Here is a 23,911-nt window from a genome sequence, read left to right as displayed (position 1 = left end):
TTTTTTGCAGGATGATTTTCCAGGCTAAGTTCCACTCCCTATTTACAACCTTAGCTCCAATTTAATAAAGTTTACCACTTAAGGTATTTAATTAGTGGACAGAGTGAAGTGAGGCCCTACTCTCAACTCTGTGGCATTCGTATGTACGCAGCACAATTACTTTTGAAAACTGCAGCCAATCAATTCCAGCATATCAGGGAATGCCTATTGATTCTGGTAATAATCAGAAAACAGGAAGCCCAATTTCCACTATCTGGCCTACAGAGTGCTGCAGGCAGAGAAAGTTCCCTGTTGCTCTCTGCTGCAGCCTATTCGCTTATTAGAGGGCAACCCACTTCACTGCTTATGTGGGTGAGGTGTACACCCAGTTGGGTCTCTTGGCCTTCCCATCCCACAGCAGGCAGCTCCCTCCTTTACCAACCAGGGCCCTTGCCTCCTCTTTCCTGCACCCTTGCTGGGCCCCTGACAGTCTTTCAGGCCAGCCTTCAACCGGGGGCCCCTCACAACCCACTCTGACAAGTTCCTCCCCAGCCAGACCTCCATTTGCACTTAAAAAGTTGAATAACACATACACAGATTGACCTGCATGAGCAACAAAGAGTGTGACCCTCTAGTTTTAAAACATTGTGAATTATTCCATGACAGGAGTCCCAGCAGAGTTTGCAAGCTACAGGGGATGTCTTACAGGCTTTGCAGGGCTCAGGCGAGGTGACGAAGCGGGCATTCAGAGAATGAAGGAATAGGATAAGAGGCAAGGATAACACACACCACTCAAAGACAAAAGTTTTACCAACGAACAGTGTCCGTGTGAACAATGCTTTGTCTCCCGTCAACAAAGCTACTGCCTCTTGTTGGGGGTGGAATTTTTTTGTTGGTGGGAGAGAGCTCGGCTACAAAGAGCAGCTACACTGCCCACCTGTTAGTGGCACGGCTGTAGTGGCACAGCTGTGTTGCTAAAAGGTGCGTAGTGTAGACATAGCCTTAGTAGACTATGCTTTGTTTTGGCATATTAGATGAGAATCCGTCTTCATTTTTTTAAGAAAAAGGAAGACTTTACGTCTCACAGTGTGTGGAGAAAAGCTAGAAAATGTGCCGTGAGTTCAGCTGAAGACCTCAAACACCAGATACCAAATAAAAAGATCCCCAAGTGAATTTTTATTTGTGATTTTAACCCATTCTCTTTGGAGGGGGAGGAGGCTGATTTGTGAGTTTTTAACTCTTGGGGTTGGCAATACAGTGTATTGCAAGTTTGACAGTGTCTCCCCACAGGGTCCAGGAGCCTGGAGAGACCAGGAGCCTACAAAAGACTTGAAACTGCGCAGGACTCACCCTGACACCCCCAAGAGACCCCGTGCACTGGTGTTAGGCCTGAATAAAGATGTAGCACAAAACCAGTTATGCCAACCTGACTGAAGTTAGGCTAACAGAGGTTTCTGGGTAATCCCAGAGTGGAAAATACTGAGAAGCAGCATTGTCTCACAAAGCCCTGGGAAAGAGTGAGATAAGTGAGGGGGCTGGTACCAGCTGTGTTGTGTTAAGAAACAGTGTTTGAAGAACTGATAAGAAACACAAGCATCTCACAGTTCTGACTCTAATTCCCTGGTTTAGTGTTCGGTGTGTTTTAACTCCCTCACATTCCTAACCTTTGGCGCTTGTTGAGATATTAACAATTTAATGCTGTAGAGACTAGGCATGCGTATATATTAAAAGGTGTCTAATTTCTAGTTGTTAGACAAAGGGGGTGGGTTGCTCAAGTGAATGATCTATGACGTAATAAAACTGTCTATATAGGCTAGTACTAAGCTGTAAAGGGGGGGCTGGTTCTCTTCGGATACGAGCTGCTCTTTATTGACGCGTGCACTTGTGAATAAAGAGCTTTTGATCGGACCTTGCTGGTGTTGCCTGTCTCTCTGCGGTCAGACAACGAACTTTGCTGTCGAGGTTCGAGTCCCTGACACTGGGATCCCAACCCCCGCCCCCATCCGCGCCCTCGCACTGGGATCCTCCCCCCACCCCGCGCTGGGATTTCCCCCCCCCATCTCAACCACCCCCTCATGCTGGGATCCCAACTGCCCCTCTCCCCCCGCCCTCTCGCGCTGGGATTCCCCCTCCCCGCCCCCCCCCGATCCCAACCGCCCCCTTGCGCTGGGGTCCCAGCCTCTCCCGCTAACGTCCGCGCGCTCGCGCTGGGATTCCCCTCTCCCCTCCCGCGCTCCGGGTAACCGAAAGCGAAACCCGCCGGCTCCGCCCCGCTGGCTGCGGAAGCGCGTCAGCTCGGGCGGCTCCCTGGCCAGCGCGGTTCCCATCGCGGCGGAGGCGGCGCGGCTTCCTGAACCGAGTAGCGCCTGGCGGACGGGACCATGCGGGCGCTGGGAGCCTGGGTGCTGCTGGGCGCCGTGTGCGCGGGTGAGTCCCCGGGCGCCGCCATTCCCCAGGGCCTAGAGCCCCCGGGCCCGGGGCAGCGGGAATGGCGGGGCCTGGCGCTGCCACCGAGCGGCAGGAGCCGCGGGCCCGGACCCCTCCGCCAGCCCGTGGTGGCTCGTCGCACCCGGACGCCGCGTGGGGAGGGGGGCCGGGGCCCTGCGCTCGGCTCTGCTGAAAGCGCCGGGCACCGCAGAGGTCCCTGGGAGAGCCCGGGCCGCTGCGAGAGGGGGGGATTGGCGCGCGCGCGGGCGGGGAGGCGCGTGTGTGTGTCTGTCCTGGGAGCCGAGCCGGGTGGGGCTGCTCCTCCCGAGCCCAGTGCCAGGCTCTGCCCTAGGAGCGGTGTGAGCCGCGTTCCCAAGCCTCTGGGGGTGGAAGTGAGATTTCGCCACCTGGCTTTAGGCTGCTGCGGGGGGGAGGGGGGTGTCTGGCTTTTCAGTGCCGAGCACCCCCAGGTTCTCCTGCAGGCAGTGGGGGTGGCAGGTGCTCAGTACCCCCAAAGAGCAGGCCACTGGCCTTGGGGAGCCCAGCTAATTATGTTTAACGTTCTGGGGTATGTCCTAGCCCTTTGTGTGTTGATAGAAGTGTATCTGCACAGAGACCTATACTACATAATTTGAAGTGTGTATGCACAGAGGCCCCTACAACATAATTATATAATTGTGTAAATAAATGAATTCTCTTGTCATAGCAATCTATAAAAAGGGAAATAAGAAGAACCTGGGGAATTACAGTCCAGGCCGCTTAACTTCTGGAAAGATGATGGAGCAAATAATTAAGCAATCGATTTGCAAACACCTAGACGATAATAAGGTGATAAGTGGCAGTCAGCATGGATTTGTCAAAAACAAATCATGTCAAACCAACCTGATAGCTTTCTTTGACAGCTTAATAAGCCTTGTGGATGGGGGGAAGCAGCAGGCGTGGTATATCTTGACTTTAGTAAAGCTTTTGATACTGTCTCACATGACCTCCTCATAAACAAACTAGGGAAATGCATCCTGTATGGAGCCAATATAAGGTGGGTGCAAAACTGGCTGGAAAACCATTCCCAGAGAGTAGTTATCAGTGGTTCACAGTCAAGCTGGAAGAGCATAATGAGTGGGGTCCCACAGGGATCAGTTCTGGGTCTGGTTCTATTCAGTATCTTCATCAATGGTTTAGATTATGGCATAGACACTTATAAAGTTTGTGGATGATACCAAGCTGGGAGGGGTTGCAAGTGCTTTGGAGGATAGGATTAAAATTCAAAATGATCTGGACAAACTGGAGAAATGGTCTGAAGTAAATAGAATGAAATTCAATAAGGACAAATGCAGAGTACCCCGTTCAGGAAGGAACAATCCGTTGCACACATACCAAATGGGAAATTACTGTCAAGGAAGGAGTACTGCAGAAAGAGATCTGGGGGTCATAGTGGACCACAGGCTAAATACGAGTCAACCGTGTAATGCTGTTGCCAAAAAAGATAACATTCTTCTGGGATGTATTAGCAGGAGTGTTGTAAACAAGACACAAGAAGTAATTCTTCTGCTCTACTCCGTGCTGATTAGGCCTCAATTGGAGTATTGTGTCCAGTGCTGGGCACCACATTTCTGGAAGTATGTGGACAAATTGGAGAGAGTTCAGAGAAGAGCAACAAAAATGATTAAAGGGTTTGAAAACATGACTTATGAGGGAAGATTGAAAAAATTGGGCTTGTTTAGTCTGGAAAAGAGAAGACTGAGGGGGGACATAACAGTTTTCAAGTACGTAAAAGGTTGTTACAAGGAGGAGGGAGAAAAATTGTTTTTCTTAACCTCTGAGGATAGGACAAGAAGCAATGGGCTTAAATTGCAGCAAGGGAAGTTTAGGTTGGACATTAGGAAAAACTTCCTGTCAGGGTGGTTAAGCACTGGAATAAATTGTCTAGGGAATCTCTGTCATTGGAGATTTTTAAGAACATGTTAGACAAACACCAGTCAGGGATGGTCTAGATCAGGGGTCGGCAACCTTTCAGAAGTGGTGTGTCAAGTCTTCATTTACTCACTGTAATTTAAGGTTTCGTGTGCTAGTAATACATTTTACATTTACAGGGGCTGGCAGACGAAACCCCAGACTGGTAGCAGGCTGAGTGGGGCTGGCGGCAGGGACCCTGGCTGGCAGGGGCCGGCGGACGGAACCGCTGCCGGTCTGGGGTTCCATCTGCCAGCCGGGGTCCCCGCTGCCGGCCCAGGGTTCTGTCCATCCAGGCCGGTAGCGGGCTGAGCGGGGCCGGCAGCCAGAACCCCAGACGGGCAGCGCCACTGAAAATCAGCTCACGTGCTGCCTTTGGCACACGTGTCATAGGTTGCTGACCCCTGGTCTAGATTATACTTAGTCCTGCCATGAGTGCAGGGGATTGGACTAGATGACCTCTTGAGGTCCCTTCCCATTCTATCATTCTATGTATGTCTTCCTTGGATCATGAAAAGAAAGCTCAAAGCTGAAACCAGGAATCAGCTATATGAAGTCAACAGACAGGCCCAGTTCAGTAATGTGCCTAAATCTAAGCATATGAGTAGTCCCTTTAGTTTAATAGGACTGTCTTGTGCTGGATACCTTGCTGAATTTGGGACAAAGTGATAACTCTCAAGAGTTTTATGTTAGTAGTTAACTTAAATGTTCCTTTAAATTAATACAGTAGAACCTCAGTTACGAACTGACCAGTCAACCACACACTTCATTTGGAACCAGAAGTATGAGATCAGGCAGCAGCAGAGACCAATAAAAGAGCTAATACAGTACAGTATTGTGTTAAACATAAAATACTAAAAAAAAAATAAAAAAAATTAAAGATTTGGTAAGGTAAGGAAACTGTTTTTGTGTTTGTTTCATTTAAATTACGATGGTTAAAAGCAGCATTTTTTCTTCTGCATTGTAAAGTTTCAAAGCTGTATTAAGTCAATCTTCAGTTCTAAAGTTTTGAAAGAACCACCATAACATTTTGTTCAGAGTTATGAACATTTCAGAGTAGCAGCCGTGTTAGTCTGTATCCGCAAAAAGAACAGGAGTACTTGTGGCACCTTAGAGACTAACACATTTATTTGAGCATAAGCTTTCGTGGGCTACAGCCCACTTCATCTGATGCACAGAATGGAACATATAGGAAGAAGATATATATACATACAGAGAACATGAAAAGGTGGAAATTGCCATACCAACTCTAAGAGACTGATTAATTAAGATGAGCTATTATCAGCAGGAGAAAAAAAAGTTTTGTAGTGATGATAAAGGTGGCCCATTTCGGACAGTTGACAAGAAGGGGTGAGGATACTTAACATGGGGAAATAGATTCAATTTGTGTAATGACCCAGAAAACAATCTCCTTTCCCAAGGTATTCGTAACTCTGAGGTTCTACTGTACTTTTTATTTTGAGTGGTTTAGATGATTTCATGTTTTTCATGAGACTTGGTAAATAACCTACTTTCCTATACTGTAGTGTTAAAGTCAGAATGGAAAATATTTACATTCTCTGGTATAAGTTTAACTTTTCCCATATAATGTTTTTGCCAAACTCATCCATAAGCTGTAACTTGTCCTTGTGCAGTGAACTCTGTTGAACCTTTTTTTTTTTAAATGTGAATCTTAAGCTGAAATATTAAAAATATTAGTTATGGGTCATTTATTCACTTTTTGTATCAGGGCATCAATGTCATTTTTAATTTTTAATTTAATTTGCTTAATATAAACTTAAACTTTTTAAAATAAAGTTTATACAATCTGTGATAGTGTTTAGGTTTATGTACAGTTCTACTGTGTATTGATTTTCTCAGGGTATAGTCAAGAAAGTTAAATGAGTAAGCTAAGCGATTGTTTTGTTTGACCAAAGCAATATGTGTGTGTGTTTTTTCATTACAAGGTGCCAACTAACACTGTACTATATATAAAGTTTGTTTATGATTTTTACATTAATGGCCAACCCAGGGATTAATGTCAGTGTGTTACAGTAATACAGTTCAAGGATTAGCTGCTTTTGGGGGAGGGGAGTGGAGGTGATCATTGGTCAAGGCTTGGAAAAGCTTACTGGAACTGCAAATAGCTGTACCAGTTGGGAAAAAAAAAAGCTTTACTAGCTATAGTTGGTTGTCAGATACATGCAATGATTCTGCAGGCATTTATACATGTTAGTAATCCAAGGCCTGGTCTACACTGGGGGGGGGGGGGGGGTTCGATCTAAGGTACGCAATTTCAGCTACATGAATAGCGTAGCTGAAGTCGAAGTACCTTAGCTCGAATTACTTACCCGTCCTCACGGCGCGGGATCGACGTCCGCGGCTCCCCCGTCGACTCCGCTACCGCCACTCGCTCCGGTGGAGTTCTGGAGTTGACGGGAGCGCGTTCGGGGTTCAATATATCGCGTCTAGATGAGACGCGATATATCGAACTCCGAGAAATCGATTGCTACCCACCGATCCGGCATGTAGTGAAGACGTACCCTAAGTGAAGTCAGTGGAATTGGAACTACTCTTACTCCTGGGGAAATTCTGTGCTACTGTGCAATGCTGAATTTCCTTTCCCCCACAGAAATGGGCTGCAGTGCTGCTGGCTGCCACTAGGGGCCAGTGGACCTGGCAGAGTCCAGCTCGCACATAGAAGATACTGCTGGGGAGAGGGGGAGGGAGCTAGAGGGTTCCTGGCAGCTGCAATTCCCAGCACACCCTTAGTGGGAGAGACTGTGGCACGCAAGAAACTCCATGCAAGCCTGGTCCCAAGCATCAGGCTGTTTCTCCCTCTGGATCCCTGGGCTGGGGGTGTCTGTCTGGGCTGGGGGGGGGGGGCATGGTTGAGCTTTGCGGGGAAGAGGGGGCTGGTGTCGGGCTCTGGGGGGAGGGGATGTGGGTATCTGGACAAGGGGGAGGGCCGTGGCTGGGCTCAGAGGGGAGAGGGTGCGGGTATCTGGGCCAGTGGGGCCTTGTGGCTGGGCTCGGGAGGAGAGGGGGAAAGGGGGCCCCTGCCACTGGCCTCAGATAGGAGGTTGGGTGTCTCAGAGGGGAGGTTTGCTGGGGAGGGCACCATGGCTGTCTCGGGAGGTGGGGGGTTGTATGTGTCTGTTTCTGGCTGGGCTCCGGAGGGAAAGGAGGCAGAGAAACAGGAACCGGGTTGTCATAGGGGTTTCTTTATCTCTCCTCCTGGGGGAATATATGTATGTGTGTCTGTATTGTTACAGACATACTTGCTGACAGGTATTTTAAAATAAATTATCAAAATAATTGAAACTGGTGTGATTATGTAGTGTTATTTTGACAAATAAAATTTGCAGAATTTTGCCGAATTTTTAAATATTGTGTGCAGAATTTTTATTTTTTGGCACAGAATTTTTTATTTTTTGGTGCAGAATGCCCCCTGCAGTAACTCGTGTACATGGTTAACTTTATGCACAAGTCTTGGCAGGATTTGGGGGTCTAGATATGGTGTCTAGCACATTGAGGTCCTTGATCCAGTTTGAGGCTTCTGGGTATTAAGGCAATTGGATATTGTGACTCTTTAGAAAAACAACAACAAAAACTATAGTTCTCGAACTGTAGATAACTAACAAAAATACTGAACATAGACACTCATGCTGTAAAATCAGATTATTTTGATTATCATCTTGCTTCTCCTGGCACCCTATTTGACTTAAATTTCTGACGTTATAGCAGCCAATATTCTTGAGAACCTAGGGTTGAAAAGGAATGTTTTATGCTATTTGAAAGCTTGCATCCCAAGCTTTTAGATCAGTGGTCCCCAAACTGTGGGTACGCCCGCTCCCCCAGCGGGGCATGGAGGAATGTTCAGGGGGGCACAACAGGGCCGGGCATGCTCCCATGGGGGGTGGGAAAGGAGCGCCGCCCAGCTCTGCTCTGGCCATGGCTCTGCTCATGGCCACGGCCCCTAGCTTGTGGCCATGGTGCCCACTCCAGGCCCCACCCCCAGCTGCGTCCCGGACTGCTGGCCCAGCCATGGCTCTGCTCCCAGCCTCAGATCTGCCCCCAGCTGAGGCCTCAGACCCTGGCTTCTGGCCTGACCTGGCTGCAGCTCCAACCTCGGCTCCAGGCCCTGACCATGTCCCTGCTCCCAGCTGTGGCCCTGGCCCCAGCCATGGCCCAGCTGTGGCCCTAGCTCTGACTGTGGCCCCGCTTCCAACGGTGGCTGGGGGGAGGGGGAGTGGGAGGCAGACAGGGATAAAGGGAGGCACGAGGGGAAAGGTTGAGGGACCACTGTTTTAGATAGGTTGCAGCATTAGTGTTAACTAATGTTTCCTGAGATAATGATGGGGGTAAGAATTGAAGTAGAGGGTAAAAAGAACAGTAGTAATCAGAATGATAGCACATGTCATGATTCTTAGACTATGTAGCTCTTTGGGTCAAAGTCTGCCCTTGGATATGTTCATACTGTTGAGCAACTAACTTGCATTTGAGCACAGGAAACAAAATGTGTAGCCTTAGTAGAAGAGAAGAGCGGAATATTCATGAAGTCCACAAGGGTCATTGCTATGCAGATCTCATTTACCTGGGAAGTGTCTAGATACTATGGCAATAAGTGCTATAGATAACCTTTAGATGGATATGTAGAGAGAATTTGGCCTTTTGTTTTTAAAAATTCTGATAAATTTTGGTTCATAGTGTAGCAAAATACCACCTGAAATTTCTGAATTATCTGTCCTACTGACCATATACAGCTAAATAAATTAGAAGATAGGCTCTTATTTAATCTACATATTTTTGGGTGTGCAACCCCTCTTTGCAAAAGTAGGACATAATTTGCAAAATAAGTTCTAACCCTCAGGGGATTTGGCTCCACCTTCAAAGTACAAGAGGTACAATAACAAACATAATTTTTATATAAGCCATCACTCATTCCTTCCATCCTTCTCTGCAGAACATGGAAGCAGAAACAACAGTGGTGTTTGTTTCCCTCCTAAGCCCCCTTTCAGCTGCAAAGAAAATTCTGCAGAAGAAGAGCTTGTCGCTTACTGATTACTCCTGGGGGAATTCTGTGCCACTGCGTGCACATGGAAAACATGTCCCTCCTGCAGATTTCTTTGCCTCCCTATAGAAAGTGACAGGGAAGCCACGTGCGGAGGGGCTGGTGATGCCCATGGGCATAGTTTGGGAGGGCATTGTCGTCCCCCCCCCCAACAGAGGCAAGGTGGGGGTGCACACAAGTCACCTGCCACTGCGCTCCATCTCCCCCCAAATTTCTGCAAGCGCAAAACTGCCCGGCTGAAGGAGAGTGCTGGTCAAACACCACCTCCTGAGTCCTAGTGCTGGTCATGTTCCCCTTCTGTGTACTGGGAACCATCCTGTTTTCTCTACAACAGTGAGTGCCTGCAGTGGGGTAGGGCAGGAAGGGTGACGGGGGGAAAATGGGGGAAGGCGGGTGGGGTGGGGGGAAGAGGCAGTGGGGAAAGAAGGGGATGGGACAGGGCGGGGGAGGTGGATGTGGGTGTGAGGGGAGGGGGATAGAGGTAGGGGAGAGTGGGGAGAGGATTGGGGAGGGGGCAAGAGGCATTAGGTAATGGGGATGAGATGGGGAAGAGAAGGGGATAGAGGAAGCAGGAGCCCAGCATCTGGCGTCCCCTTGGCAGCAGTTGCAGCTGGGGCTCCCTTGTTAACCAGCCCATTGAACCCCTACCCCAACTGACCCCACCTGCCAGGTGAAGGACCTGGACCATCCTGATGAGCCCCCCAGACCCTCCCCACAACGAGCCCCAACCAGCTGCACCCGGATCCCCCTGATGAGCCCTATCCACCCCACACCCAGACCCCCCCCCCCCACTGAGCCCCAACCACATTCACCTGTCTCCCCCCCTGTAGAGTCCTATTGCACCTGGAGCTCCCTGCATCCAGATCTACTGAGCTGTCTGCACCCAGCTTGCCCGACGCCTGGATCCCCCCCACTAAGGCCCTCTGCGCTTGGATACTGCTGGGTTGAGCCTGCCTGCCCACACCTGATGTGCCTGGCACAGTGAGGCAGGGCTCTGGGGTGTTTCTGGCTCAGACCCGGCTTTTGCACTGTGTCAGGGTCAGTTGAAGCCTCACCGCCAAGTTGCTGTTCCAGAGGAGGGATGCTGCAGTGTGGTCTCCCACCTCAATGTGTGCTCCCCACTGCCATGCTGGAGCCTCCACGTTTATTTATTAACAAATACAATTTGCAGAATTTTAAAATGTTGTGCCAAAAAAATAAAAATTCTGCGTCCAGAATTCCCTCAACAGTAACTGATTGTACAGGCGTGCACATATATGCCTTAGGTCACAGTCGAGCTTTAGTGGGGCTACTCATGTACTTAGTTAAACATGTGTTTTGCTGAAATTGGGCCTTAGTGCAGATGTTTTCTCCATATGGCCCTAGACCCAGAAAATATCCCAGAAGTATTGTCTGGTTAGGTGCAGCACTGAGAATGTTGGGATCTGAGTTACTACAGAGAATTCTTTCCTGGGTGCTGGCTGGTGAGTCTTGCCCACATGCTCAGGGTTTAGCTGATTGCCATATTTGGGGTCGGGAAGGAATTTTCCTCCAGGGCAGATTGGCAGAGGCCCTGTAGGTTTTTCGCCTTTCTCTGCAGCATGGGGCACGGGTCACTTGCTGGAGGATTCTCTGCAGCTTGAGGTCTTCAAACCACGATTTGAGGACTTCAATAACTCAGACATAGGTTAGGGGTTTGTTACAGGAGTGGGTGGGTGAGATTCTGGGGCCTGCATTGTGCAGGAGGTCAGACTAGATGATCATAATGGTCCCTTCTGACCTTAAAGTCTATGAGTCTAATATTTACTTATGAATGTTAGGTACTTCTAAGACACCAGTTGTGGAGTTACCTAAACATCATGTAAGAATCAAGAAGCAGTAAATATGTCTTTAAAAGGGCTGTAATCTTATCTTGCCTCTTCCTCTCTCTTTCCAAGCATAGCCTTCTTGGGGAATATTTTTTTTAAATCCATCCATCCTTCCTCTTTCTCAAAGTTTTTATTGTTGTCGTCTTATCTCTTGTTTCCCCTCTTTTGTCCGTTATGAAGAACATTAATCTGTGCTTGTTTCAAGTGTGTGATCATGTCTGGCCATCCATTAAACTTTTCAGTATTTCAGTAGCTTTCTTGTTGCTCAGGTGTTGGGTAAATTAATTGTGGAACACTGTCTAATCAAACTTTTTTTTTTTCTTCCAGGTTCTGCCCAGTTGCAGTTCAGTGTAACCAAGTCTGTTGTAAAAACCAGTCAGAATGATAAAGTCATCCTACCTTGCATAGTGACTAATTTAGCACTGAACAATACTGGAGTCATGTTTGTTAAATGGAAACTAGAAAAAAAAGAATTTTTCAGTTTTGAGGGACGCACAGGAAAGAGCACCACAAATAAGAATTTTTCATCTGCTGAGTTAAATTCTCCAGAAGATTTAAAGTTTGGCAATGCCTCATTGAGACTCTCAAATACGCAAGCAGTTCCAGGAAACTACAGTTGTGAAGTGACAGAATCGAATAGGGAAGGAGAAACTGTAATTGAACTTCTATACCGTAGAGGTAAGTTGATGTTGTGTGATTTTGCAAGCCTGCTATGAAATGAAACAAACCAGGCCTTGAGGGAAAGGACACAAAATAACAAATGTGAAAATGAACCATTAAAAATATCTAGAACATAAAGCCCAGTCTTTACTCACCTGAGCAGTCCTTGTGAGCAAAGTTTATATCAAAATCCAGGGGAATATTGTATGAGTAAGAGTTAGGCCTGCAGGCTGGCATTGTGTCTGTTAACTTTTAGGGATGGTGAGGCTTTTCCACCTGATTTACCTTTACTGACTATATGGTATTTGTGCCACACTCATTTTAGTTTATGTATATTCTGATCCACTCTCTAGATAATAGAAACACAGAGCTGGAAGGGAACTCGAGAGGTCATGTGGTCCACAGATCCCCCTTGAGCCCCTGAGCTGAGGCAGGACCAACTATATATCTAGACCAGTGGTTTTCAAACTTTTTTTTTGGCAACCCAGTTGAAGAAAATTGTTGATGCCTGTGACCCAATGGAGCTGGGGGTGAGGGGTTTGGGAGGGGCTCAGGGCTGGGCCAGAGGGTTGGGGTGCGAGGGTAAGGGCTGCATAGTTGGGATGGGAATGAGGGGTTCAGGGTGTGGGAGGGGGCTCCGGAGTAGGTCAGGGGGTTGGGGTATGGGAGAGGATCAGGGCTCTGGGGTGGGGATGCAGGCTCTGGGGTGGGACCGGGGGTGAGGGGTTTGGGGGGTGGGGGCGGCTCATAGCTGGGGCAGAGGATTCTGGCGCAGGGTTGGGGCACAGGCTTACCTCGGGCAGCTCCCAGTCAGCGGCGCAGTGGGGGGGTGTGCTAAGGAAGGCTTCCTGCCTGTCCTGGCACTGCGGACCGCGCTGCATCTTGGAAGCCACCAGCAGCACCTAGGCAGAGGTGCGCAAGTGGCTCCACATGGCACTTGCCCACAGGCACCGGCCCCTCCCGCTCCAGTGCTCAGGACGGGGGTAGTGCCTGGAACCCCATCCCCTCCCCGCCCCCCCGCCTAGAAGCTGGACCTGCTACTGGCCGCTTCCGGGGCGCAGCGCAGTGTCAGAACAGGTAGAGATTAGCCTGCTGTAGCCGGGTAGCACTGCTGACGGGACTTTTAGCAGCCCAGTCGGTGGTGCTGACCAAAGCCGCCATGACCCAGGGCCTTACATTCCGCAACCCAGTACTGGGTTGCAGCCCACAGTTTGTCACCAGTGGTCACCAACCGGTCGATCCTGGAGCCTCTGGGCATCGATCCCAGTCTCAGTCCTCCATCTTGTCCCGCCACCTCCTTCAGCATCGCAGCCTGCTAGGGGAGTACATCCCACCCGATCGCGCTCTCAGCCAAGGAGTTGGTTGTTTTCCAGCAGGAGACGACACTTTAACAAAGTGAACGCTGCTGGGACAGGACAGCCCAGACGCCAGATGCTCCCGCTGAACTCACAGTACAGCTGAGATGCATCTCTGCCCAAACCACAGGCTGCAATGCTGCTGGGGTAGCTGCAGCACTGATTTGGTGGTTGCTTCTCAGCGAGCGTTGTTGCCTTCTTCTTACCCTTGAAAGGTGCTTAAAGGGACAGGGAGGTGCTGAGAGGGCTGGGCTTACTGCTTTGAATTGCTGCTAGGCGCCCTCCTCTGATCCTGAAAAGGAGTCAGCAGAAAACTGCCCATCACCCAACTATGCAGCCCTTACCCTCGCACCCCAACCCTCTGGCCCATCACCCATTTCCTAACCTGGGTAGGACTGCAGCACTACTGCTTCTGCACAGAACAAGTTCCAACAACAGCCATGGGGTGCTCCGTTGCCACACCCAGCCAGAAGACACTACATCTGGGGGGACTCTCCTGTGGCTCCCCAGTCCCTGCGGGCTCCCCAGCTGCTGCGAGCGGGGGTGTGAATCCCCCTCAGCTCCCCAGCCGCATCCAGCAGGGAGGGAATCCCCAGTGGCTCAGTAGTGGCTGGGGAGGGGGAGTGAGGGGAAATCAATGTTGCAAGTCAAAGGAAGCCCCAGCTTGAGACCATCCCTGATTAAACAAGTAGCCCCAGAGAAGTTAATCCACACACATGCAAGGTGCGTACCAACCCAGTCCCAAACAAAAGAGCAGCCTTAGCCTATCAGAGGCTGCAGGGGTTAACAACAGCCACCCTGGTAATTGCCATGGCATGAAATGAAATACTCCAGTCTCCTGACTGGGGCTTTGAAATACCACTAATGGAGCAGAGGCTGTTTCCAGCGCAAAGCCTGGTGCTCCCAGCCACGCAGGGGAACGAAATAATTGATGTCCTTGCAACAAATTCAAAATGGTTTTTGATGTCAGGTCATTCATTGTTGTAACTGGAATAACAACACAATTAATTTGGCTAATTTGGGAGTGACATTAATGCTGAATAAGGAGAAGGGAGAGGGAAGGGGCTGGGAAGAGGCTGCACTAACCTCAGATGGGAGGGACAGTACCTCTGCCTTCCTGAAGAAAATCCCGTCACTTCCTGGGGTGTTGAGCAAGGAGAGTGTGTGACTGGGATGGTTATTATGTAGACAGCTGAGTGCATGTGTTTATACCATTGTGAGCTGTCTGTCGGACAGAAAAGGTAGAGGATCGCTGCTATAGAACTCTTATCTTTCTGTGTGAAACATTGATATCCAAAGATTGAATTTGGTTAGTGGTCTTACATTTTTCTTTGTTTAGCAACATGGCTTTGAAAGACGCATAAAGACTGGGTATTGGGAACAGGAACTGGACTTGATTTCATGATTTCATTTTCCACTAGGCAGCAGAAATGCCTAAAGCGGTGGTTCTCAACCTGCTTACTATTGTGGGCCGCATATGCAGCTCTCTAGATGTGTTATGTGGGCTGAAACCACACTATATATACTACCTGTATGGCCTTAAGGATGTCACATGGGCTGCAGCTGTGTGCTGATTGGGCCACAAGCACCCACGGATTAAGAACCACTAGCCAAGAGAGACAAAGTGTTCATTGGAAAATCCTGGTTAATGGAGAATATTGTGGTGGCAAAGTGATGACTGGATTTGACAATATATGTGAGAAAATGTAAATACAAAGTTAAGTCTGAGATTTTAAATTGCAGATAAGACAGGCAACTCAGGTTCCCAAAGTAACATTACGATTCTTGTAATGTACTACTTGGCTTTTTTTTTTTTTTAAAGTTTTTTATGCTTTTATTTAATTTTCAAAGATACTTTTAGGGTAAAAAATAGTAATGACACAATGTACAAATCTAACAAAAGTGACTGTAAAAGGGTTTATAATGGAAATCCCATCCCAGTCTTCACTTTAGCATCACTGAGTTGTAAAATTATATTCTCAACAGTGATATCTTAGCTCTTATGTAGTGCTTTCAATTGGTAGATCTCAAAACACTTTATATAGAAAAGTGTACTTAGCCTCATTTTACAGTGGTGGAAATTGTTCAAGAGAGAGGTGAAGTGACTTCCCCAAGGTCACACAGGAATTCAGAGACAGGAACAACGTCTCTGATTCCTAGTCCAGTGCCCTGACCTTTGGATCACACTGCCTTCTTGGTAGAGTAGTGTAATACTCTCTCATGCAGTACAGATAGAATGACTGAATAAATAAATCCTGGTACATGGGTTTGCTGATACATTTTATGTGTCTGGAAATGTTTGTGGATACCTGAGTCTGGTGCCCAGTTATATTCACTGACAACGTTCTTTTGGCTATGGTGTTTTGTTTTTTTTGTTTGTTTTTTTTTTGGGAAGGACTTAGTAGCCCTGTCCCTGACGGTGGACATCTTAATGGGCAACCCCGGTGTGCATTTGTGGGGCAAAGTGGGAAGGCAGATAAATTGGAATGGCTTCTGAGATCCACTAGCCTGTGTGCTTGGCTACATGGAAAAGACAAAGTCCAATATTTCTTGACAGAGAGATCATCTGGAACAATACGTTATTAAATACGTTTATTTCATCACGCTCCCTACTGTACTGCTCTCCACAAAAATTCCAGGGTGTATCACTTCTGATTGTGCTGCTGCTGTATGGTCATTGATCGAACAGAGGCCCATCGATAAAACCACCTACTGAGTCAGGCCTCTTGCTGTGACAGGGAAGTTGATATAGTTCCCCTGTTCCCCACAAACTCTCTCCCCAAGTCTTTGAACCCTTTTGTGATTTCCTCATCCTGGCCCTGCTCCTAGCATCCTTCTCCATACCTCCAGGGAACATCAGGCCCCAAGCCTGCTACTATCCTATTTCCATGCAGCAATGAGTCTAGCAACTCCAAACTGGCATATATGTGAAGTGCTGAGCATCCTGCTAACCATGAGGAGTCCAGTGCATGGTGTCAAGACTGTGGCAGCTTGTCCCACCACAAAATGGTGGTGTAGTTGTACTTAACACTTTGCTTCTGGGGCTGGGATTATGGCTGTTGAGTTGTGTTGTCAGGGATGTGTGTGACAATGTCAATGTAGCTGAAGGTGTGAACTTTTTTTAAGCAGTGGTAGCTGAAAGTGCAAAATTCCATTGAGTGGAGAGGCAGGAATAGAGGAGCAGTAAAGATAATTTAGAAAAGGTAGACTTTAGTCTTTGGTGAATGAATTTAAACCAAGAAGGCTAAGTGCAGAAATGCAAGAATTTATGCATGCCTTTTATCAAAGTAATGATATTTTGGAAATTGTTGTGTCCTGTAACTGGGAGGCATGCATGCCAGAAGGTGTCATACAAAGTCATATGACTTTTCCTGGATAGAATCTCTTCTCCTTCTGTTCCTTGCTGTTTTGCATGTTGTGTCCATGAATAGCAGCATGCTCTTGACAAAAGTAATGTAACTTTCAGTTGGCTCTGTTCCCATCCAGAACCGTTGAGGAAGGGCTGGCAACCTGGTATGAGAGATTAGTGAGAGGAAGGCAACCAAGAGACAGAGAGGTGAAATCAGAGCGTTCTGATGAGTAGAGATCAATGCAGAAATACCAGTATGTGTGGTGGTGGTAAAATGTGTGAAACAAGAAGAAAAACCTTGCAAATGCCTTCCTTAGTCCAGATGTGGATAAGGGACATAGGAAAAATATATATTTATTGAATTGGGAGTTATAGTAATTGGAATCTTGAATGAGTAGGGAACAGCCGGTTATATTTTACCCAATTACATCAGAAGATCATAGATTGTAGTTATAGCTTTCAAAATTTGTAGCAAAGAGAGTGTTAAGCAGTCTAGAGACTAGGCTAAAATGAGCACTTACAATATAAACCCCAAAACTTCAAATTTTATGTACCCCTCTGTTCCCTTTCCCTCTTTTTGTGTCTCAATTCAGTGTCATGGTTTACACCAGTAGAAAATGGTCTCATCATACTCTTCATGGTCTTGGCTATTTTGTTTTATTGGATTCAGTTTGCCGTTACTGGTAAGTATTAAATTTTGTTTAAATTCTTTACAAATGCTGAATGTTAGTGCTAATATCATTTTCATAAATGAAGCAGCAGGGTAAAATGGAGTAACAGAAAATGGAATCTAGTGTTTTTAAAAAATCAGATGGAAAGTAGAAGCCAGATTGGGTTGCACTTTAGAAGAAAAAGGTTAAGGAGTGACTTGATTATAGTCTAGAAGTATCTCTCTGGGAAATAAATATTTAGTAATGGGCTATTCAGTCTAGTGGGGAAAGATATAACACAATCCAGTGGTTGGAAGTTGAAGCTAGACAAATGGAGACTTGAAATAAGGTGTACATTTTAAACAGTGAGAGTAATTAACCATTGGAACAATTTACCAAGGGTCATGGTGGACTTTCCATCACTGCCAATTTTTAAATCAAAATTGGATGTTTTTCTGAAAGATCTGTTCTAGGAATTATGTCAGGGAAATTCTAAGGCCTGTAGGTCAGACCAGATGATCACAGTGGTCCCTTCTGGCCTTGGAATTTGTTAATCTATGAGATGTCGAAAGTCACACAGGAAGTCTGTGTCTGAGCAGAGAACTGAATGCAGGTTTTCCATATCCTTGGCTAGCATCCTAATCACCTCAACAACCAGTTCATAATGCAATTTTTAAAAAAGAAAAAGAAAAAAGAAATGAAGACTAAGCATATCTAATTGAAGTGGCAAAAGGGTTTTATAAGAACATAAGAAAGGCCGTACCTGGTCAGACCAAAGGTCCATCTAGCCCAGTATCTGTCTACCGACAGTGGCCAATGCCAGGTGCCCCTGAGGGAGTGAACCTAACAGGCAATGATCAAGTGATCTCTCTCCTGCCATCCATCTCCATCCTCTGACGAACAGAGGCTAGGGACACCATTCTTACCCATCCTGGCTAATAGCCATTTATGGACTTAGCCACCATGAATTTATCCAGTCCCCTTTTAAACATTGTTATAGTCCTAGCCTTCACAACCTCCTCAGGTAAGGAGTTCCACTTGGAACTAATCCAGCTTGCAGTGAAATCAATAAAAGCAGCAAAGAGTCCTGTGGCACCTTATAGACTAACAGACATATTGGAGCATGAGCTTTCATGGGTGAATACCCACTTCGTCGGATGCATGCACCCACGAAAGCTCATGCTCCAATACGTCTGTTAGTCTATAAGGTGCCACAGGACTCTGCTGCTTTTACAGATCCAAACTAACACGGCTACCCCTCTGATACAGTGAAGTCAATGAAAGTTGACTTGTGCCCTGTGGTAGGCAGGAGCTAAATTAATTTGTGATTAGGAATTTATCTAGGATACTTACCTCAAGTTTTATTGCTGTCAGTACTGCAGGGACAACTGGAAAGATGTACAACATTAAGGTGCCATTCTTAAAGGGATCCTTTTTCTGACCATGGTCATAATTTAAAAGCTGTGTATTCTTGTGAATGATAATTCATTTCTAAACAAATTATCTCTCTGACTTTCCTTTTCCTTTAGTATCAAAATTTGAAACTACACTTCTGAAGATCAGCTTAATTATTGCAGGAGTTGTCATCACAGTTTTTGCTGTTGTTGGTTTTAGTCTTTTGATTTCAGGTAAGTGTAATAATTATTTGTCATCTAACGTATTAGTGGCCAGAAGTGATAAGCATACGGAAGGTTGATTTTATTGGGAAATGCGTGTTGTCAGCACCTCTGAAAATCAGGCCAGTAGTTTACTCATCTGTGTTTTAGTTGGTATAATACTGAATTTTTGTGCACCATCCAGGGTGGATAAAAATCAATGATTTAAAAAAAAAATCGAATTTTTAATTTAAATCGAATTTTTTTGATAAAATGCTTTTTGAGGAAAAACAATCTAAAGATAGTTTTAATTAAGATACATTATAGCTCAGATATCTCATCATGGAATAGGGATGATAAATTCTAATTCTATAATATGAGACAATGTATTCATGTAATGTTTAAGAAAAGTTTTTTGTAAATGAGTTCCAATAGTTCATGGATTAGGGACCCAATTTTATTGGATTCCAGGGGCTTCTGTATAGATTATTTAGGTTAATCTTTCTGTCTACCCAATGGGACTCAGTGCTCAGTCTAGAAGATGCCATCAGAGATGCTTAGTTTTGCAGTTCTCAAACTGTGGATTTGTGTCTCCAGAGATAACATGTTTAACAGCAAAAATGTTTTTAAATAAATAAATAATATATAGAGGTGAGAAATAACAGACCTCAACCCTATTGTCCCTCTGCAAATTTGTGTACACAGAGTCAATCCATTACCTCTTAATAAAAGTGCAAAGTTTCAAAAAGTTCACTGAATAGAAGATTGTTGGGGGTGGAATAGATCTGGACAAGGAGAAGAAGTCTGAAGATAAATGTGAGAAGGGAGGGACAGGCAATAGAAACAAAAGTGAAACTGTTTGAGCAGCATATTCCAGAAGTCTTGAGGTCTTTCAGAGTGTAGCCTTCATTGATTTGAGATCTACCATACCATTCTCTCACTAGAAGGAAAAACCTATAATGACAGCAGGTCATAAAAGAGACCCAATTTGGGAATATTTTAATGAAGTTCCTCTACCTGAGGGTAACACAGGCATGCGTGCAAAATGCAAACAGTGCAACAAAGAAATGCAAGGCCTGGTAGCCTGAATGAAACAAGATAATGAGAAGTGTTCCTTCTCAGAGGAAACTGTGTTGAAGATGATGAAAGGAACATGTCTGAACATGCAGGCTCTTCAGGTGGTAAGCTTTTTTATTTCATACTTCTGGACTATTCTTGAATTCTCATGTTTGAGTAAAAATATAGTTGTTACTATTTGGTAATATCATTTTAGATGCAGATTAAAAAATAAATAGCTGAAATAGGCAGATCTTCCTTTTACAATTTCACCTTTAAAGTAGTACTGAGTGTCAGTGAATGCAATGAGTAATACTAAATGAGCAGTATGGTAATAATAATTAAATCACTGCATTGACTTATTTTGTTTAGGAGAATCTGTCCCCAACATACAGGATTCTGACGACTATCCACCTTCAAGATCACCATCATTTTGTATAGTTTCAGAGTTATCTGCCAATGATAGTGTTTCAGTCACATCATGTATGTCACACAGCCACAGAATATCTATCACCTGTAGCAAAAAGAAAAAAAAAATCTCCATCATCTAGAAACAACCATTTGTGATAAGAACTAAAAGATTACAAAAAGAGGTAATGAAAAAATTGCCCGGTTTGTTTATACAACAAACTCTCCTTTCTGTATGATTGAGAACCATACTTCATTAACATGGTTCAGTCATTAAGATCAGGATATAGTCCATCCAACAGAGCAGATGTTGCAGGCAAATTGCTGGATAAAGTGTATGAAAGAGAAATTGAGCAGTGTGCAAAAAGGTCTAGAGGGTAAAATTGTTAACCTGAGTTTTGATGGGTGGAGCAATGTCCACAAGGATCCTGTTGTATGTACTTGTGTGACAACAGAAGAAGGGAATGTCTTCCTTACAGAAAGAATTGATACATCAGGAAATGCACACACAGCAGAATACTTACAAGAAGTAGCAGCAGTAAAAGCTATAACAAACTGTGAAAAAAAATTCAAGTGTCCAGTATGCAACTTGGTCACAAACAATCTGCAAATGTATCCAAAATGAGAAGAAATTATTTAGAAGAGAGTGAAGAGAGTCCCAAGCTAATAACATACTGTTGCAGTGCTCATTTGATGCACCTCTTAGCCAAAGACTTCAGTGTTCCAGAAATAAAGGCTAATGTTGAAAATCCAAAATACTTCTGTAACAACCACTTTGCAGAAGCTGCTCTGAAAAAAGTGGGAGGAACCAAGCTAACTCTCCCACAAGACATGTGATGGAACTCAGTAGTGGACTGTTTTGAGCACTATATCAAGAACTGGCCTAATCTGATGAGAATTTGTGAACAAAATCGTGAAAAAGTAGATGTCACTGTCACAGCCAAAGTTCTCAACATTGGGCTTAAGAGAAATGTTGAACACATGCTGAGTACCCTGAAGCCTATTTCTGTAGCCTTGAACAAAATGAATGGAAAGCTGTTTTATTGCTGACGCGGTTAACATTTGGAAGGAACTGAGTGAGATCTTAAAAAGAGAAATATGCAATGACAAAGTTAAATTACAAGCATTAAAAAAACCAATGGGACAGGCGCTATCGTCAGCTCATTTTCTTGCAGATTTCTCAGTACTCGCTACCAGAGTCAAACCTTAACTGCTGAAGACGAGGGGTTGGCTATGACATGGGCATCCATCGATCATCCTTCCATAATGCCAACTATAATAAACTTCAGAGCTAAAAGTAAACCGTTCAAGATATATATGTCTGCTGCTGATGTTTTAAAGAAAGTCACACCAGTGGACTGGTGGAAGTCACTTAAGTACTTGGATTCAGAGACTGTTGAAGTGATGATCTCACTTTTAACAGCAGTATCTTCTTCTGCTGGTGTAAAAAAAATATTTTCTTCCTTTGGACTAATTAATTCCCAATTGAGAAATCGTTTGGGACCTGAAAAAGCAGGAAAGCTTGTTTTTCTTTTCCAGATTATGAACAAACAGGAAAATGAAGGTGAAGATGACTGAGTTAGCTGCAGAAGCCAATATTTTAGGCTTCTCATGTTGACTTGGCTGACATAGTTGATTTAATTTTTTTTAATATTTCATTTAACTACTTAAAAACAATTAACAACAAACCTGATTTTAAAAACTTGAATGTTTAACTAATTCAAAAATTCATATGCTTGTTTTGTTAAAATATTATATGTTTGCTAACGTTGTTTTAGTTAAATAAAACAGTTTAAATGTCTGTCTAAAGATGATCTCCTAATATAGCATGGCAAGAAAATCCTCCAAATATTAATGATTAACCTATTGAATTGGAGATAGTTCACCTCCCAATGACTTAATAAATATCTGCTTCAGTTACCTTTGGTAAATGAAATAACCAAACAATCATTCATTTTCTGATATAGCTGTAAAACTAATTTGAAAAGTTTGAAAATAAATCACTTAAAAAATTTATAGTGTGCACCTTCTAAAAATGAAACCTACATCTATCTCTGAGTTGTGAAGAATATGTATTAAAGTTATAACAACCAACAAGAATGCACTTTTATGTAGAAATCCATGATTAAATCAAGTCTTCCTGACTAGTGATTTAAATCATATTTAAATCAATTTGATTTAAATCAAATCCACCCTGGCACCATCAGTAAAAATGGTTAAAGGGAAGATGGGTAATTTGTGATAGGAAGGTAGGAGTTGAAATTTCTTGATAGAATCAATGTTTCTACATAGGTTGATTGGTAAAGGAGCCATAACAATAGCTGTGAAAAGGTGGACTGACTAGAGGCATTCCCCTAGGAATTTCATATAGAGTCAGTGAGCTGGAAGAGAGATCACTTGCTCAACCATGTTTTACCAATTTTCCTATTCCAGTAAAATTACTTGAAATAGAGGATCAGAAATTAAAGTCGCATACCACAAAGGAGCCGCCTTACCTTCTATTTCAAAGTTCGTTTTTTTTAATTGAGAAAATTTAAACATATGTTTGCTTATCTTTCCAAATGTCTTATAGAATCATAGAAATTTAGGGCTTGAAGGGACCTCGAAAGGTCATCTAATCCAGCCCCTGTGTTGAGGCAGGACCAAGTAAACCTAGACTATCCCTGACAGGTGTTTCCCTGACCTGTTCTTAAAACCCCCAATGATGGGGATTCCACAACCTCCCTTGGAAGCCCTAATCCAGTTCTTAACTATCTTTATAGTTAGAAAGCTTTTCCTAATATCCAACCCAAATCTCCCTTGCTGCAGATTAAAGTTCTTGTCCTACCTTCAGTGCACATGGAGAACAATTGATCATTGTCCTCTTTATAACAGCCCTTAACATATTTGAAGACTGGTATTGGGCCCCCCTATAGTCATCTTTTCTCAAGACAGAATTTGCTCAGTTCTTGTAACCTCTCCTCAGAGGTCAGGCTTTCTAAACCTTTTATAATTTTTGTTTCCCTCCTCTGGACTCTCTCCAATTTGTCCGTATCTTTGTTAAAGTGTGCCATCCCAGAACAGGACACAGTACTCCTGCTAAGGCATCACCAGTGACAAATAGAGTTGGACAATTGCCCCTCCTGTATCTAACATACAGCACTCCTGTTAATATTACCCGAGAATGATAATAGCCTTTTTGCAACTCCATCACATTTTTTGGCTCATGTTTAATTTGTGATCCACTATAAGCCCCCAATTCCTTTTCAGCAGTACTACTGCTTAGCCAGTTATTTCCCATTTTGTAGTTGTCCATTTCATCTTTTTTTCTTAAATGTAGTACTTTTCACTTGTCTTTATTGAATTTCACCTTGTTGATTTTAGACCAACAATTTATCAAGGTCATTTTGAATTCTAATACTGCCCTCCAAAGTACTAGCAACCCCTTCCAGCTTGGTATCCTCCACAAATTTTACAAGCATATTCTCCACTCCACTACCCATTTCGTTAATGAAAATATAAAATAGTACTGGACCCAGGACAGACCCCCTGTGAGGATCCACTAGATATATGGACCCAGTTTGACAGTGAACCATTGATAAT

The 23,911-nt window shown here is 44.7% G+C and overlaps 1 protein-coding gene across 4 annotated transcripts in view; it reads left to right on the top strand.

The window, feature by feature from the left end:
- The window catches only part of CD47 (CD47 molecule), a 91,749-nt gene that overhangs the window by 43,540 nt on the left and 24,298 nt on the right, over window positions 1-23,911 (top strand). For 3 of the 4 annotated variants that reach the window (XM_045001852.1, XM_045001851.1, XM_045001850.1), the window contains exons 3-5: window positions 11,584-11,934; window positions 17,214-17,303; window positions 18,800-18,898. In XM_045001852.1, coding sequence (XP_044857787.1) covers window positions 11,584-11,934; window positions 17,214-17,303; window positions 18,800-18,898 — 540 coding nt within the window. Of the gene's footprint in view, window positions 1-2,169; window positions 2,407-11,583; window positions 11,935-17,213; window positions 17,304-18,799; window positions 18,899-23,911 lie in introns of those variants that run through there. The other variant, XM_045001853.1, reaches the window with a different exon arrangement.

This window comes from Mauremys mutica, chromosome 1, assembly GCF_020497125.1.
Source record: "Mauremys mutica isolate MM-2020 ecotype Southern chromosome 1, ASM2049712v1, whole genome shotgun sequence".
Lineage (NCBI taxonomy): Eukaryota > Metazoa > Chordata > Testudines > Geoemydidae > Mauremys > Mauremys mutica.
This window is presented reverse-complemented; position numbering and strand designations above follow the sequence as displayed.